The following is a 14,653-nucleotide window of genomic DNA, read 5'->3' as shown; positions in this document are numbered from 1 at the left end:
AAAACTGGGCGGTGGTGGCACATACTTTTAATCCCAGCACTCTGGAGGCAGAGGCAGGCATTTCTCTGAGTTCCAGAACAGGCTCCAAAGCTACACAGAGAAACCCTGTCTCGGAAGAAAACAAAAAACAACCCAAAAAAAGGAAAAAAAAAAAAAAAAAAAAGAGCACAGGTACAAGCCGGGTTTGGTGGCGCACGCCTTGATCCCAGCACTCAGGCACAGTGAGCTTCAGGACGTCAGAGATCCCATCTCAAACAGAAAAGCACAGTTACACATAAAGGATGGATGATGTCTGTCAGGTTGTAACTATAAAGTGAAACCCTGTCTTAAACAAAACAAAAATGCAATGTATAAATATATGCTTTATTTTATGTAAACAAAAATGTGTATACATGGTGCTAGAGAGATGGCTCTGTGGTTAAAAGCACTGGCTGCTTTTCTAGAGGACCCGGGTTCAATTCCCAGCACCACATGGCAGCTCACAACTGTCTATAACTCCAGTTTCCAGGGGATCTGAAACTCTCACACAGACATACATGTAGGCAAAACACCAATAAATAATAAATCTTTTTAAAAAATTATATGCATAAATTCATATTTAATTATGCTACTAAAATAAATACTGAAAAGAAGCCTATACAAGTAAATTTCCCATAAGCAGTAGAGATCAGAAAACAGTGGGTAAAAGCAAGACTTTGAAATGTATACCTTTTTACATAGTCTTGGTATCCGAATCTTGTGACTGTATTTATTAACCACTGAAAAAATAATCCCTTTTTATGATAGCAGCCACCACTTCCCATCCTAGGCTATGCTGACATGGCCCATAAGCCCTTCTTCAGGCCTGATAAACAGGAACCATTTCTCTGACTCATCCAAAAGAAGGTGAATAAAGGACATGGTCACACTGTGATGCCTTTATAAGAGTAAGTTTTATTGTTAATTATTTACCTTAATAGTCTCAGAAAGAAGAACAGATTAGCTCAGTCCAACATGATTTGCAGTTGGCAAAATCTAGTGAAGCAAGTGTGTTCTGATTGCTAAGGATTTCATTTGGGTGCTTTTAATACTTAGCTATCTAACACTTGGAACATAATCCAGAACAATGCATCACCCCCTCCTTTTCACTTGAGTACCACACCTACCTCCCTTCATTATGGAAATATCTTCATTAAATAGGATTCCCAGAGGACGGGTTCCCTGGAGCATATAGCCATGAGGACAGTGCACAGGAAGAAAACTGAAAATAAAACTCTGTATAATTTACTAATCTAAGGAAACAAAACCTTCCAATATATTAAGAAATAAATCCAGTTACAAATGCACTAGTAGGTCTATGTGAAGAGGCTCTGGTAGAGGAACTGAAAACAGCCAGTTATTTACAAGATACACAAGCAGGAACGGTGCACCTAGCAAGCACTGGCCCTCAGAAGCCAAAAGTGTTCTCTCCGCTGTAGGCCACATACAAGAATCCATCTTCATCTTTTTCCTTCTCGTAAAGCTGTCCCATAGTTAGGCTTGAAAAGAAAAAAGAAAAAAAATCATTGAGAATTGAGTCCAGGTATCAAGTAGAAAAATGAGGCTTAAGGATGAGAAGCTTTGTGGCTGATGGTTGGGAGGTAAAAATAACTCAGGTGCCCTGCTGTGACCTACAATCTGTTCTCCTAAAAGAACGCAGAGCATGAAGAAAATGAAGACGGGGCTGACGGGGGTCAGTGGTACAGCCCTCACAGCAAGCACGAGGTCCTGGGTTCAATCTCCAGCACCACAAAAAATGAGGAGAGGATTATAGCACATCAGGAGCCAGGGACAGTGGCAGGCAGACACCAGAAGTCCCTGCACACTCGGACCTTGCAAAGGCATCTGATGACTTAAATGACCAGAATGATGGGCAACATAAGCAAAAGAAAGAGCAAAAGGACCATGACCATGAAAGACCCCTGTAAGCAAGAAGGTGTTGGATTCTCCTCTTCAGGGTATTTATTTGAATATTTATAAATTTAGACTCAGTATCAAAGGTACATGTGGATACTTACTCTGAACACTCCCAGGCCACAATCTCTGAGACCCCAGAGATCTCTACAGTATGATCAAAGAGACTCTTGTGTACAATGCCCAAAGTTCCCACTGTATCTGGGATCTAAAGAAACCTTCCCTAGGCCAGGGATGTACTTCAGTGGTAGAGTGCTTGCCCAGCAGGGGTGAAGCCCTGGGTTAGATTCCCACTATTGCAAAAGAATAAAACGCAATAAAAGATTGCTCAAGCTTCCAAAGAGCCTCCAAAAATAAGATTCCTTAAACTAAACATGTGGGTGGAAAATCAGCTTTCCCTATGCTGTGAAACAGACTGCAGTGGAGAACTAATCCAGTTCTCTGCCAGGAAACTGAGTTGTCTCAATGAGAGTAGTAACACCTACTGCAACCTCATGCAAACTCTGGCCACGTGACCATACTCATGCCATAAGACCACAAGTGCTGGGTCAACCAGAACCAGCAGTAAGATGCTGATCCAAGAATGAGCCCTGGTCACAACAGTTGTCTAGATATGGACAGAACAGGGGTGTAGCTCGGCTGGTAGAGTGCTTACATAGCATACCCACAGCGCGGGTTCAACCTCCCACACTGCATACAGCCTAGGTATGGTGGTTCAAACCTGTAATCCCAGCACTGAGGACAGGACGATCAGAAGTTCGAGGTCACCTTTAGCTACATATCAAATTCTAGGCCAGCCTGGCTACATAATACCCTGTCTCAAAAATAAATATGTAGCCAACCAAGGACCAATGGGGAAAATGAGGGATCCAGAACCTCAGCTTTGTGAAGCAGTGATTTCTCCCCGGCTTTGCTGCTGGTGCTCCTGTGTGTCTGACTGAGACCAATAGGTGACATTTGCAGGGGGAGTTTTTGCTTTTTTATTTCACTTCCCACCCCATTTGCATGTTTCCTGGAGATGGCTGTGTGGGTAGATTATTAATTAAATAATAATGTGAGGGATGAGTATGCACAAGAAAAAGCCTCATCTTCTTCTGCAATCACAAAAACTCCCCGTGTGAGGTTCTCAATTTGGAACATGTGAGAAAACTCTAGATTGGCTGGAGAGAGGCTCAGCAATTAAGAGCACCTGTTGCTCTTCCAGAGGACCCAGGTTCTGTTCCCAGTACCCACATGGCAGCTCACAACCATCCATCACTCCAGTTCCATGGGGTCTGACACCCCTTTCTGACCTCTCTGGGCAGCAGACACACACGTGGTATGTATATATATGGCTAAAACTCATGTATATAAATAAATCTAAAAACCAAACACAAAGAAAACAAGCCAACTTCTCTGAACAGCACTGCTTAATCAAATCCCTGTTGTTAAGGAAGAATATCCTTTATGGCTGCTTCGAAAACAGATCACTGTCTCTATTCAGCAACTGCAATGTGCCATCAGAACTGGATGTGCTAAGTATAAAAACACAAGATTTCAAAAATAAAACATCAAGTTTGGTTACATGTTGAAATGACAAATTTTTCCATTTCCTAAGTTAAATAAATGGTTAATTTCACCTGTTTTGTTTTTCTCTGTGTAGCTTTGGAGCCTATCCTGGAACTCACTCTGTAGACTAGGCTAGCCTGAAAGAACTCACAGAGATCCCTCCTTCATCTGCCTCCCAAGTGCTAGGATTAAAGGCATGCTGATTTTTTGATACAAGGTCTCTCTATGTAGTCTTAACTGTTCTGAAACTCCACGTGTAGACCAGGCTGGCCTTGAACTCTGAGATCCTCCTGAGTGTTGGGGATTAAAAGTTTAACCACCACACCTAGCAATTTCACCTGTTTTTAACTTGTTGGGTGTTAAGGAGCTACTAGAATTTTTAAAACCCACAAGAGGTTTCATGCCATTTCCACTGACAAGTCAGGTGTAGAAGGAAGCTGATTCATGAGAATAACTGTGTTGATTTTCAACCTGGGCTGCCTTCAGGATCTCTAGAGAGCTTTACAAGCATCTCCATGAATGAAATGAAATCAGATCTCTTGTGGTGGGACCCAGGCCTTTTTAAAAATTAGCATACCAAGTAACAGGTCTCCTTGGAGGCATTCTCGTCCATGAATTTTTGGTTGCCTTGACCCGCCCTCTCCCTGAGTCCCATCCCACTGCACCCTTGTGCCCCATATTACCTCACTACTTGCTCCCCTCAAAGCTTATCTCATGACTGTAGCTATTTCATGTCCCCTCTCTAGTTTTCATAGGCATATTTTTCTTTTTGGGGGGAGGGCGGGGTTCAAGACAGGGTTTCTCTTTGAAGCCTTGGCTGTCCTGGAACTTGCTCTGTAGACCAGCCTGGCCTCAAACTCACAGAAATCCACCATAGGCTCCAAAGCTACACAGAGAAACCCTGTGTCGAAAAAACAAAATAAACAGAAAATAAAATGCTGAAGATGAGTCTATGTGTGGCCATATTCAGGGCAAAGGCACCCATTCTTTGTGGGATGTAGAGTTTTCATCTGATTAGGAAGTAAGGTAATGAGTCAAAAATGAGTGAAAAGCCAGCAGGTAGCAGAAGAACTCAAATATATAGCTTGTCCTCCCAAAATTCTTATACTGCTGGCTGGGAATGCCCAGAGAAACGCCCCCTTTCTGAGACTTCTCAGAAAGAAGCTAACAGGAAAACACCACAATAGCGCTCAAGCCTACCCTACATGCTCCAGTGTCAGGTGCTCCAATATCTCCCCACTGTCATTACCAAATGGGTTTAATGGCAATCGCCTACAGTGTTCAACTCAGCACTTCCCTGGTTCCACCTATGAAGTTCTACTCTTTCCCAGCGGTCACAAGTACTAATGCAGCAATTCCAAACCCTGCTGCTGAACTACAAATACCCAAAGGGCTTCATGACCCACCCCAGGGTCTACCTCAGACTCCACAAGCTGCCCACAGTGAATGATGAGCAGCACTGGGACAGCTATTGTCTGGACCAAGAGTGGCCTGAGACTCAGTCCTGACCTCTAAAGGGTAGAGGTCATAATCATGTGGCTGTTCCACTGTTTCTCTTTGCTTTTTTAAAATTTACTTTTATTTCACATACTTGTGTTTGGCCTGCACGTATATCTGTGCATGTGAGTGCCTGATGACTGCAGAGGACAGAAGGCAAGCCCCCCCCCCCCCCAACTGAAGTTGCAAACAGTGTGAGGGGCTAGATGGATGCTGCAAACCAAATCTCAGTCCTCTGCAACAAGAGCTGCTCTTCAGCCCTCAGGTCCACTGTCTTTTAAGTGCATCAATTTGTTTAACAGTGCCCAAGCGGCTATAGAGGTCGGCAGTAAAAATCTTACCTACCATAACGCTCTAAGCTCTATTCTAAGTACTGTACATATTGTAACTTTTTATCCTCACAACAACCTGAAGTCAGTACTATCACAACCCATAATTCAAAGGAATAAAAACTAATACATAGACAAATAATTTATCCACAAAACTAGAAAACATTCTTATCACCAACCTGTATTGCCTCCAAGTGAATACACAGTAGGCTTGTCCCAATGACAAGCCTAGCATTAAATCTTTGTACCTTTGGCAAGGACCTTCCTCAGAACAGTGTTTCTCAAACACACGCTAATGTCCCATTCAAAGTTTACTGAAATGAAGCACAGGCAGGCAAAATGGACCCTGTACAGGAGAATTTGCAGCAGGGGCGGCATTTGTCAGGTGACGACATGTTCTATACACCTCAGGGTGGATGAGCTTCCCTCTCAGAACAAGGCCTGATCACCCGCACTGAGCAGGCACTGTCAGAATGGTCAGGAGTCAGTCCTAAAGCACAGAGGCAGCCCTAACACACCTGATAGGCAAGCTGCCCAAGCCTGCAGACAGAGCAAGTCAGTCAGACCACAATTCCATGGCTTCCTACCTAAGCTACTTCGAGGTGTCTGTAGAGACCCAAAGCCTTTAAGTACACTGCATTCTAGTGCTGTAGTATCCGGTACTACATGAAGGCATCTGGAACGAATTCTGCTCTGGGGGCTCTTGTTTCTACCTTCAAAACTCTTGGTTCTGATTAGTAAAGAGATGGAAAATGCCAATGGCAAATGCAAACCATGGAGTCGATCTAAGGAGAGATGGAATTCTGAGTGCTGAGTAAAAGGAATCACAGTTGTTCCCTAGAGGCTGCTCCCGTGCCTCCATTTGGGGTCACAAAGATCCAGGCAGCCATTTCTCCTGTGGAGGAACTGACCAACAGTAAAGTCAAGTCCTAGGAAGAACCAGGCCCAGGATTAGCTATGACAACCAAAGGCAAACATTCACTTTCTGCTTCTCAACAGCCTTGTGGATGGGGGGGGGGGGGGGGGGATGACCTAGGACTCAGGTGGGTGCCCAACCCCAGTGGAATTGCCTTGACTCCCAACCACAGGCAGGGCATGGAGGAATGAGTCATAAATGGGCTGGAGTAATGAACACCTGGCCAGCCATCTGCTGTACAGCTCATGTGCTTTCCTGTCTCTCAGCAAGGCAGGACAGTGGAGTGAGGCAGGAGTCAATGACCACCACCGAGGAACCTGAAAGGCATTGGTTGTCAAGTGCAAACCTAATGGACCCAAACCAAAACACACAGAGCTGACTATTCCTTCCTATCACATGTTACTCTTGCACAAATCTGCCATTCCTAAAACACATCTTTTCTTAAAAACAAACACAAAACAAACAAACCAAAACAAGGACTCAGTTCTCTCCTTCCACCATGTGGGTTCGAGAGCTCAAACTCAGACCATCGAGCTTGGTGGCAAGCACCTTACCTGCTGAGCTATCTTCACCAGACCAATAGCCATTTCTGAAGAAGTATTTACCCAGAAATGATGAAAATTTTTAAGCTTAAGCATATTTCTGACAAAAGATGGACCCTAAAATCATCATCCTTTAAGACTTCTTTCAGACCAGGAAGCCACCAACCAAACACCATATTCAGCAGCACTGGTCTCTTCAGGCCAAACTGTCAACATGTTGAAGATATTTATTCAATAATACATTTCTGTTTCTTTTGTTTGTGTTATTTTTCAAGACAGGGTTTCTCTGTGTAGCCCTGGATATCCTGGTACTCACTCTGTAGACCAGGCTGTCCTGGAACTCAGAAATCTCCCTGCCTCTGACTCATGAGTGCTGGGATTAAAGGTGTGTGTCACCACTGCCCAGCCACATTCCTGTTTCTATTTTTTTGTTGTGGTTTAGTTTTGTTTTTGAGACAGAGCCTCACTATGTAGACCAGGCTGGCTTTGAACAAATATCTGCCTGCCTGTCTCTGGTGCTGGGACTAAAGGTGTACACCACAACATCCAGCTTTCTGTTTCTATTTTAAACAGGAAACTAACATTCTTGTCTGTGCTTTAAACAAAGAACAAAGATTATTAAGAGACTTGGGTTCCCCTCCACTACAATGACTGGGAAACTTTTATCCCAATGTCTTTTTCAGTTCTGTCTGCATCAAGGGATAGTTCCTCTTCTGTGTAGAGCCAGATTCTTGAGGTAAGCACCTAGGCAGAAAACTCAACTTTCTAATGGGACAAGAAAAAGGCAGTATGGTGGCTTTGAATCCCAGCACTCAGGAGGCAGAGGCAGGTGCATCTCTGAGTTCAAAGCCAGCCTAGTCTACATGGTGAGTTCTAGGACAGCAAGAGCTATATAGAGAAACCCTGTCTCAAACAAACATAAAACCCAGGAAAGAAAAAGAAAAGGAAGCTGAGATCCAGATCCCACCACCTTTTCTTTCTTACTTTTCTTTTTTTCTTTTCTTTTCCTTCCTTCCTTCTTTCTTTTTTTTTTTAAGAAAGGGAACCTATAACTGTATTTAGTACTAACTATGCCACTCTCCATGCTTATCACCTGTGTTCAGCTTGACACATAACCCATGCACTGTTGAACCTGGCAACACTGCTAGTTAATGAACAGGGAGAGCCTGGATTCACCGTCTCTCTATGTTCATTTCCCCAGCCACTCTGCAAGCACTGGATGCAGGTTAAAGGAGGCTCCAGGGCTCCCAAGGAGCCTGGAAAAAGCTGACAAGAGGCAGCTCAACTGACTTTGAGAGACGTGAAGCTGTCACTACCAGCTTTAGGAAAGACACTCTTGTGCTCTGGGCTGACAGGTGTTTACATTTGCATGGGTCTGATGGTGTCACGTGTCTCTTTGTTTATAAACAAATTTGGGTTTTGGTTTTGATTTTTGTTGGAGACAGGGTCTCACTGTATTCCCCCGGAAGGTCTCCTCTTACCAACAGCTGGAATTAAAAGTGAATATCATCCCAAACCTGGCTAACAAATATGTTTTTGGGTTTTTTGTTTTGTTTGTCTTTGAGACAGGGTTTCTCTGTGCAGCAGTCCTGGCTGTCCTAGAATTGGCCCTGTAGACCAGGCTGGCCTCGAACTCACAAGGACCTGCCTGTATCTGCCTTGAGAGTGCCCAGATTAAAGGCGTGCACCACCACTGCCCATCTCTAAATCCATTTTTGTTTGTTTGTTTATAAGATGGGGTCTTTCTATATAGCCCTGGCTAATCTGGAATTTACTATGTAGACCAGGCTGTCCTTGAACTCAGATCTACCTTTGTATGCCAACACTGCCCATCAACAAATACCTTTTTAATAAAACTTCCTGCCGGGCGGTGGTGGTACACTCCTTTAATCCCAGCACTCAGGAGGCAGAGCCAGGAGGATCTCTGTGAGTTCGAGGCCAGCCTGGGCTACAAAGTTGAGTTCCAGGAAAGGCGCAAAGCTACACAGAGAAAAAAAAAAAAAAAAAAAAAAAAACAACTTCCAAATGAATACAGATTGGCCTGCATCAAGCAGCTTCAGTGCTAAGGGCCTGGGTGTTCTCTTCATCCTCTAGAGCCAGAATTTGATTTCTAGGGTTCTGGTCACTCAGTCCTAGAATCCTAACTTTGGTCGAATATAATCTGCTTTAGGACAGAGTCTTACCAGACTAGAAAGGCAAATGGGAAAAATGACAGCCCGTTTGTTTTTCTAGAAAGAACTGGAGAGAAAATGGCTCTGAAGCAGCCTCTGCTGCCCTGAAAACCGCTTTTCACTTCCAATTCAATTTACACTTCAGGACAACAGGGAGGAAATGGGTGATGAGACCTATAAGCTGTTTCCAGTCACTAGATTCTGTGGTGCATCAGAGAAATCTCAATGTCTTCAGACATTAAGTCCCAGGGACTGAGGATGTGGCTAGCAGAGCACTTGCCTAGCAAGACAAGGCCCTGAACTGGATCACCACCACCGACGACGACGACGACGGACAACTATACTCAGCATTAAGGAAAATCAACCCAGTGCCATTGATCCTACTTCCTCCCAGGAAGCCACCATCTCCAAGAAGGAGAAAACAGAATCAAGGTACTGTACAGGTTTTAAAAGCTATAAAGGAAAATTTACCTCCTCCTTTACTTGAAGGAGAGCCAAAAGTGACCCCACGATGGATGCCTGGCCTTCCTCCCTTGGTAAAGTACATGTCCAACAACATACTCCCCAAAAGCCTGTGAAGGAAGGCTAAGTAAGGGGGTCTAGACCCAAGAATGACAAGATTACCAGAGCTATAGGTATTAAAAGACCAGTAGCACCCAGTGGGCAGTCCCTGGCCTTTCTCCTATCTCCTCAGGCAAATACTGGCTTTAGAGACGCTTCTAGTATTCTCCTGTACCCTCTCTACCAGACACCAGAAATAGGTAGTAGAGATTTGCAAAGAAATCAGACCAAGAGAATATAGCCAGAGCTTTTCACCTTCAAAAGAAATAAAGTCTAAAATTCAGCTTAAGCTTCTGGAACTTTCCTTTTGAAACAAGGTCTTTGTAAAACTGCAGGCTATCCTTGAATTTTGAAATCCTGCCTCAGGCTCCTAAGAGCCAGGATTATAGGTATGTGCAACTACGCAGGGCATCTTTTGTAGTTTCCAGTGAATTATATTTTGACAAACTAGGCTAGTTCCCAAAACTTTGAAAGCTTAAATTGTTAGAAATATTACTTCTGAGGTAGTGTGAAACCTAGTGTGGGTCACTAAAATCAGATGTGACAAGAAACTCACACCGAGGGAACACATGAAGACCAAAATCTGGCTAGGGTTTTTAAATGCCCAATCAATAATGGGAAAGGAGTAACCAAATCTCAGCTAGCTAGTCTATTTTCCTCTCTCCGCGGGGGACTAAAGCCAGGCTGTGAGCTATACCAAGAGGGAAACTGTAATGGCCGCTGCCTAAATTCCGGTCCCAGTTTATATTACAAAGATCACTTCTAAAGCCAGGCATGGTGGCACATGCTTTTAATCCCAGCACTTGGGAGGCAGAGGCAAGCAGATCTCTGAGTTTGAGGCCAGTCTGGTCTATAATTCGAGAGTTCCAGGACAGCCAGGGCTACACAGAAAAACCCTGTCTGGAAATACAAGAACAACAACAACCAAAAAAAGAAGAAAGAAAGAAACAAAGATTGCTCCTAGGCAACATAACAGTCAGTCTTACTGGCCACCAAAGCAGGTGGTATCAAGGGAGGTACCCTATAGATGTCACTGTGGCTCCTGACTGGACATAGTCACTTTATCAGACTTGTGGAGCTGGGAGATACCGACTTCCAGAAGAGCAAAGAACTATATTTAGAGGTAACTGAGCAGAATGATGAGCTAATGATGAGCCTCTTCGGGACCTACAGGTTCCTGACAGAGAGAAATGGGACCAATTTACATGAGTCATTAGGTGAAAACCTCACTGTAGGCCTCAGTTCTACTATGGTTTAAGCCCAAGAAAGTTCTGAATGGTTTTAAAGAATTTCTGAGAGTCATTTATTTAGGGTATGGGGTGTGCGTGTGTATGTGGAGGCCAGAGCCAGAGGCCAGGAGGCTCCAAGGGGTACATTTTTAAGTCCGGATCTGGTGGCAAGGAGGTGACTCGGTACACACTGCCTGCTATGTGAGCATGAAGACCTGAGTTTAGATCAGTCAGCTCCAAGTTCAGTGAGACCCTGTCTCAAAATAGATGCTGGAGATGTAAGGTAAAAGCACTGGCCACTCAAGCCTTACAACTGTCCTCAGTGCCAATGGTGGAAGGGGAGAATCAATTCCAAAAGTTGTTCTCTGACCTCCACATGCACCTGCATGCATACACACTCACAATTTTTTTTTTTTTTTTTTTTTTTTTTTGGTTTTTCGAGACAGGGTTTCTCTTGTGTAGCTTTGCGCCTTTTCCTGGAACTCACTTGGTAGTCCAGGCTGGCCTCGAACTCACAGAGATCCGCCTGCCTCTGCCTCCCGAGTGCTGGGATTAAAGGCGTGCGCCACCACCGCCCGGCACACACTCACAATTTTTAAAAAGTGAACAAAAAAAAAAAAAAAAAAAAAAAAAAAAAAAAAGCATTAGTCTAAAAAAGTAAATAGGGTAAAGAAGTAATTGAGGAAGACACCCAATGCTGACCTCTGGCTCACACACACACTGTTCCATTCTCTTAACAGAGTATATACATAATTGTGCCCCTGTGTTTTTTTCCTGAAGCTACTGATATACAAGGAGCTGCAGAACTCTTAAGCTTTTTTTTTTTTTTTTTTTTTTTTTTTTTTTTGGTTTTTCGAGACAGGGTTTCTCTGTGTAGCTTTGCGCCTTTCCTGGAACTCACTTGGTAGCCCAGGCTGGCCTCGAACTCACAGAGATCCTCCTGGCTCTGCCTCCTGAGTGCTGGGATTAAAGGCGCGCGCCACCACCGCCCGGCTCTCTTAAGCTTTTATACCTCCTAAGGCTTGGGTTTTACAAGCAGCAGATGAATTTCTAAACCAGAGGCACATCTAGTAAACACCTCTCACCTGGACTGTGGGACTGTCTTGTCCACAAACAGGAAGATGGCCTTCTCAGAAGGAAGCTGGATCCTTTTCCTGATGATCCACATGAACTGGGCCACAGTGATGTCAGAGGGAACCAAGTACTTCCTTTTGTCAATGTCAACAATCTGAGAGCCTGAGACTTTTTCCACAATCACCTGGAAAAGTCAAGATATGTCAGCAGGGGAGGTTCTTCTTCAGCAAAGAGCAGCACTTGCCTGGCATGCACCAAGGCCGTACTTGATTCCCAGCACTGTAAACAGATGAGAGGGGAAGGAAGGGGAGGGACAAGGAGCACAGTGCACGTAAGCACAAAGCTCTGTCCTCACAGTCTGATGAGCACAGAGTGGGCAAGGAAATGCATGGGAAACTGCACAGCATGAGTAATACTCCTAGGTCTTAATAAGCCACACTCTGGAGGTCCAGATCTGATAAAAATATGTTATCTTTGGTCAATTACATCTCTCATCTCTGATCTCAGCATCTGTAAGAGAAACACAGCTACAAAACTTTCTACCTTTCCAACTAAGAGATCTGCCTGCTTCTGTTTCCTGAGTGCTAGGATTAAAGGTGAACACCACTACCACCCGGCTAACTTTGTAACATTTTATCTAAGCAGAAGAAAGATTATCTGGTCAGAGTTTCATCTGTAGTCTGTTAATCCAGGATCCCAGAACAGATCCACACCACTAGAGAATTAAAATCCCAAGCAAGAATGGAAAGAAGAAAAGATGAGTTAATGGCAATGCTCTACAATCCCAGCCACTCAAGAATCAAGGTGTTCATTTGGCCTGTTGCTTCTCTAAACAGGTTAACATTTGTCCTCCTCATTCTCTCCTCAAAGCAACTGTTTACAAGCAAAGAGCTCCAACAATAAGACTTTATGTCCTTCAAAAATCAATAAGGATAGCAGAAACCATCTCCCCAACTATGGCAGAAACATAGCATCATACTTATTGATTAAAGAAAAAACGGTGGCATTTCAGATTTATTGGTAAAGCAAGGATGACAGTATCAGGGTGAAGAGAAACTACAAGTTAAAGGCTCAAAGTTAAAGAGGAATGTCCTGTGACTGTGGCACTATATCAAAGACCAAGGGACAGTCTCCCTCCACCACCGTTCCCCAAAGTGGAAGTGACCTGTTGCCCTGTCCTAGAACACGGTTCCTTACATAATTGGCGAGGGAGCCTAGAGGCTGCAAGCAGCTTGCTGCCCTAGATCGGAAGATTCAGCACTGATGCCCCTGAACAGCACCACCCTCTTGAGCCCCAAGCTTGGGCCGGCCCCAGCCCAAACCCGTCCGGTCTCCGGCTACACTTTGGGACCTTATCAACTGTTGCATGGCCTAGCGATCCAAGACTCGTAGGGTGACAGAGGGGTGAGGAGACAGGGAGTCCACACTCACCGGAACCCGGTCGGGGTACTTCGCTCTGATCTTCGCGGATTCCACGCATCTGTGTTCTGGGAGAGAAGTACACCGAGCTGACGGTCGGCGTCTGCCCGCCAGTCGTCCCCTGGTTCCCGGAACCCCATCTTCCTGTCCGCCCTTCGCCACCCGCAACCAGCGCGCATACGCCCCGAGTCCTCGCCCCCCGGGGTCCCTGGCCGCGGTCCCCGTCACCGACTTCCAGCAAGGTCCGCGGAGGGGGAGGGGGTACACGGGTCCGTAGGAGGCGCCCCGGCTGGCGGGGCCTGGGCGACCCAGCGGCCCGAGTGGGGGAGGGGCCGCGGCTCGGGGCCCGGTCAGGCCGACCGCGCTTACCCAGCGAGTGGTCCTCCTTAAACATCCACTTCATGGCGGCGGGAGGCGACGGAGGCGGCTCTCGGAGCCGCGGACTTCGGAGAAGCGACCACAACAACAACGGAGGCGGCGGCGGCGGCAGCGACGACTACTCGGCAGGCGGGACTTCCGGCTGCCGGAGCCTAGCAACTACCCGGGGCGGGGCTTCCGGCGCGCCCGGACTATGTACCAGGGGCATGAACTTACGTGAGGGGGCGGGGCTTAGGAGGACCCCCACTAGGGGCTCTGGGGTGGATGGCGGCTGACGTAGGTGTCTGTGCGGGGCCGTGGAGGCTCGAGGCCTTAGTGACTGGAATGGGGGGTCTCTGGATGGTGCGTGACGGGCAGGTTACGGCTCATCGCTTAGAACGCTTATAAAGGACTCCGGTAGGGGAAGTCTGGGGCTTTGGAGAGAGATGAATATTAACGTTTGTCCTGGTGACAAGGCGGGAGGCACGGAGTGGCCGTGAGTACTTGGTGACAGCCTAGAGTTCTAGTATAAGAGTTTTCTCACCTAAACTTTGATTTAGACAAATTTCATTTCCCTTTACTCACGACTACATATTCAAACATTCATAAACATTTATGAACAAGTATCACAGACATGCGCTGAGTCAAGGGAATATCCCCGATCACAGGGATCCACGCATCAGAAACTGTCAGAGGCTAAGTGTGACTGTCCCCCGAGAGCTGGTCATGAGACGGCCAAGGCGACGGAGCCCCCAGTGGGAGTGGCTCAGCAATCAGCACGAGTCGCTGGTGTCACCTGCCCAGGCATAAGCCTTGAGCTTCACCCATAGGCGAGTCGTAGCCCAGTCATCGGAGCAGCCCGCTCTGGGTCACCATCTGTTTATGCACTGGTGAACATGTAACACGAATATGCAGTTAATTGGGCATCTGACCACGTGCTTGTGTTTCTGCGGCATCTGTCAGGACTGTGTCTGAATGTTGTCATCCATCATTTCCTACAGCCGAAATTCCTGACAGATGCTGTGGCTATAGCTTCATGCTGAAAGTATTTTTGTTATTTTAAATGGGCAGGGGTAGG

General features: G+C 45.7%; 1 protein-coding gene across 1 annotated transcript; it reads right to left on the bottom strand.

Annotated features, from left to right (window-relative positions):
* Positions 1 to 913: 913 nt before the first annotated feature.
* Positions 914 to 13,748, bottom strand: Gabarapl2 (GABA type A receptor associated protein like 2). Its single transcript, XM_006974076.4, has 4 exons — positions 13,588 to 13,748; positions 13,231 to 13,286; positions 11,811 to 11,983; positions 914 to 1,517 (listed from the first exon to the last, which is right to left on the bottom strand). The coding sequence occupies exons 1-4, from the start codon at positions 13,619 to 13,621 to the stop codon at positions 1,427 to 1,429; spliced, it is 354 nt and encodes a 117-aa protein (XP_006974138.1). The 5' UTR covers positions 13,622 to 13,748; the 3' UTR covers positions 914 to 1,426.
* Positions 13,749 to 14,653: the final 905 nt, after the last annotated feature.

The sequence above is a fragment of the Peromyscus maniculatus genome, chromosome 5 (genome assembly GCF_049852395.1).
Source record: "Peromyscus maniculatus bairdii isolate BWxNUB_F1_BW_parent chromosome 5, HU_Pman_BW_mat_3.1, whole genome shotgun sequence".
NCBI classification, from domain to species: Eukaryota; Metazoa; Chordata; class Mammalia; order Rodentia; family Cricetidae; genus Peromyscus; species Peromyscus maniculatus.
The sequence above is the reverse complement of the archived record's forward strand: the minus strand, read 5'-3'. Positions and strand labels throughout refer to the sequence as shown.

Bases quoted from the DNA above. Each gene is read 5' to 3' on its own strand.
- Gabarapl2 (XM_006974076.4), bottom strand. From the start codon at position 13,621: ATGAAGTGGATGTTTAAGGAGGACCACTCGCTGG. The intron at 11,984-13,230 runs GTGAGTGTGGAC...TGACTTTTCCAG, and splicing joins AGTACCCCGACCGGGTTCCG to GTGATTGTGGAAAAAGTCTC. The intron at 1,518-11,810 runs GTGAGAGGTGTT...TTTCTTTTCAAG, and splicing joins AAGACAGTCCCACAGTCCAG to CCTAACTATGGGACAGCTTT.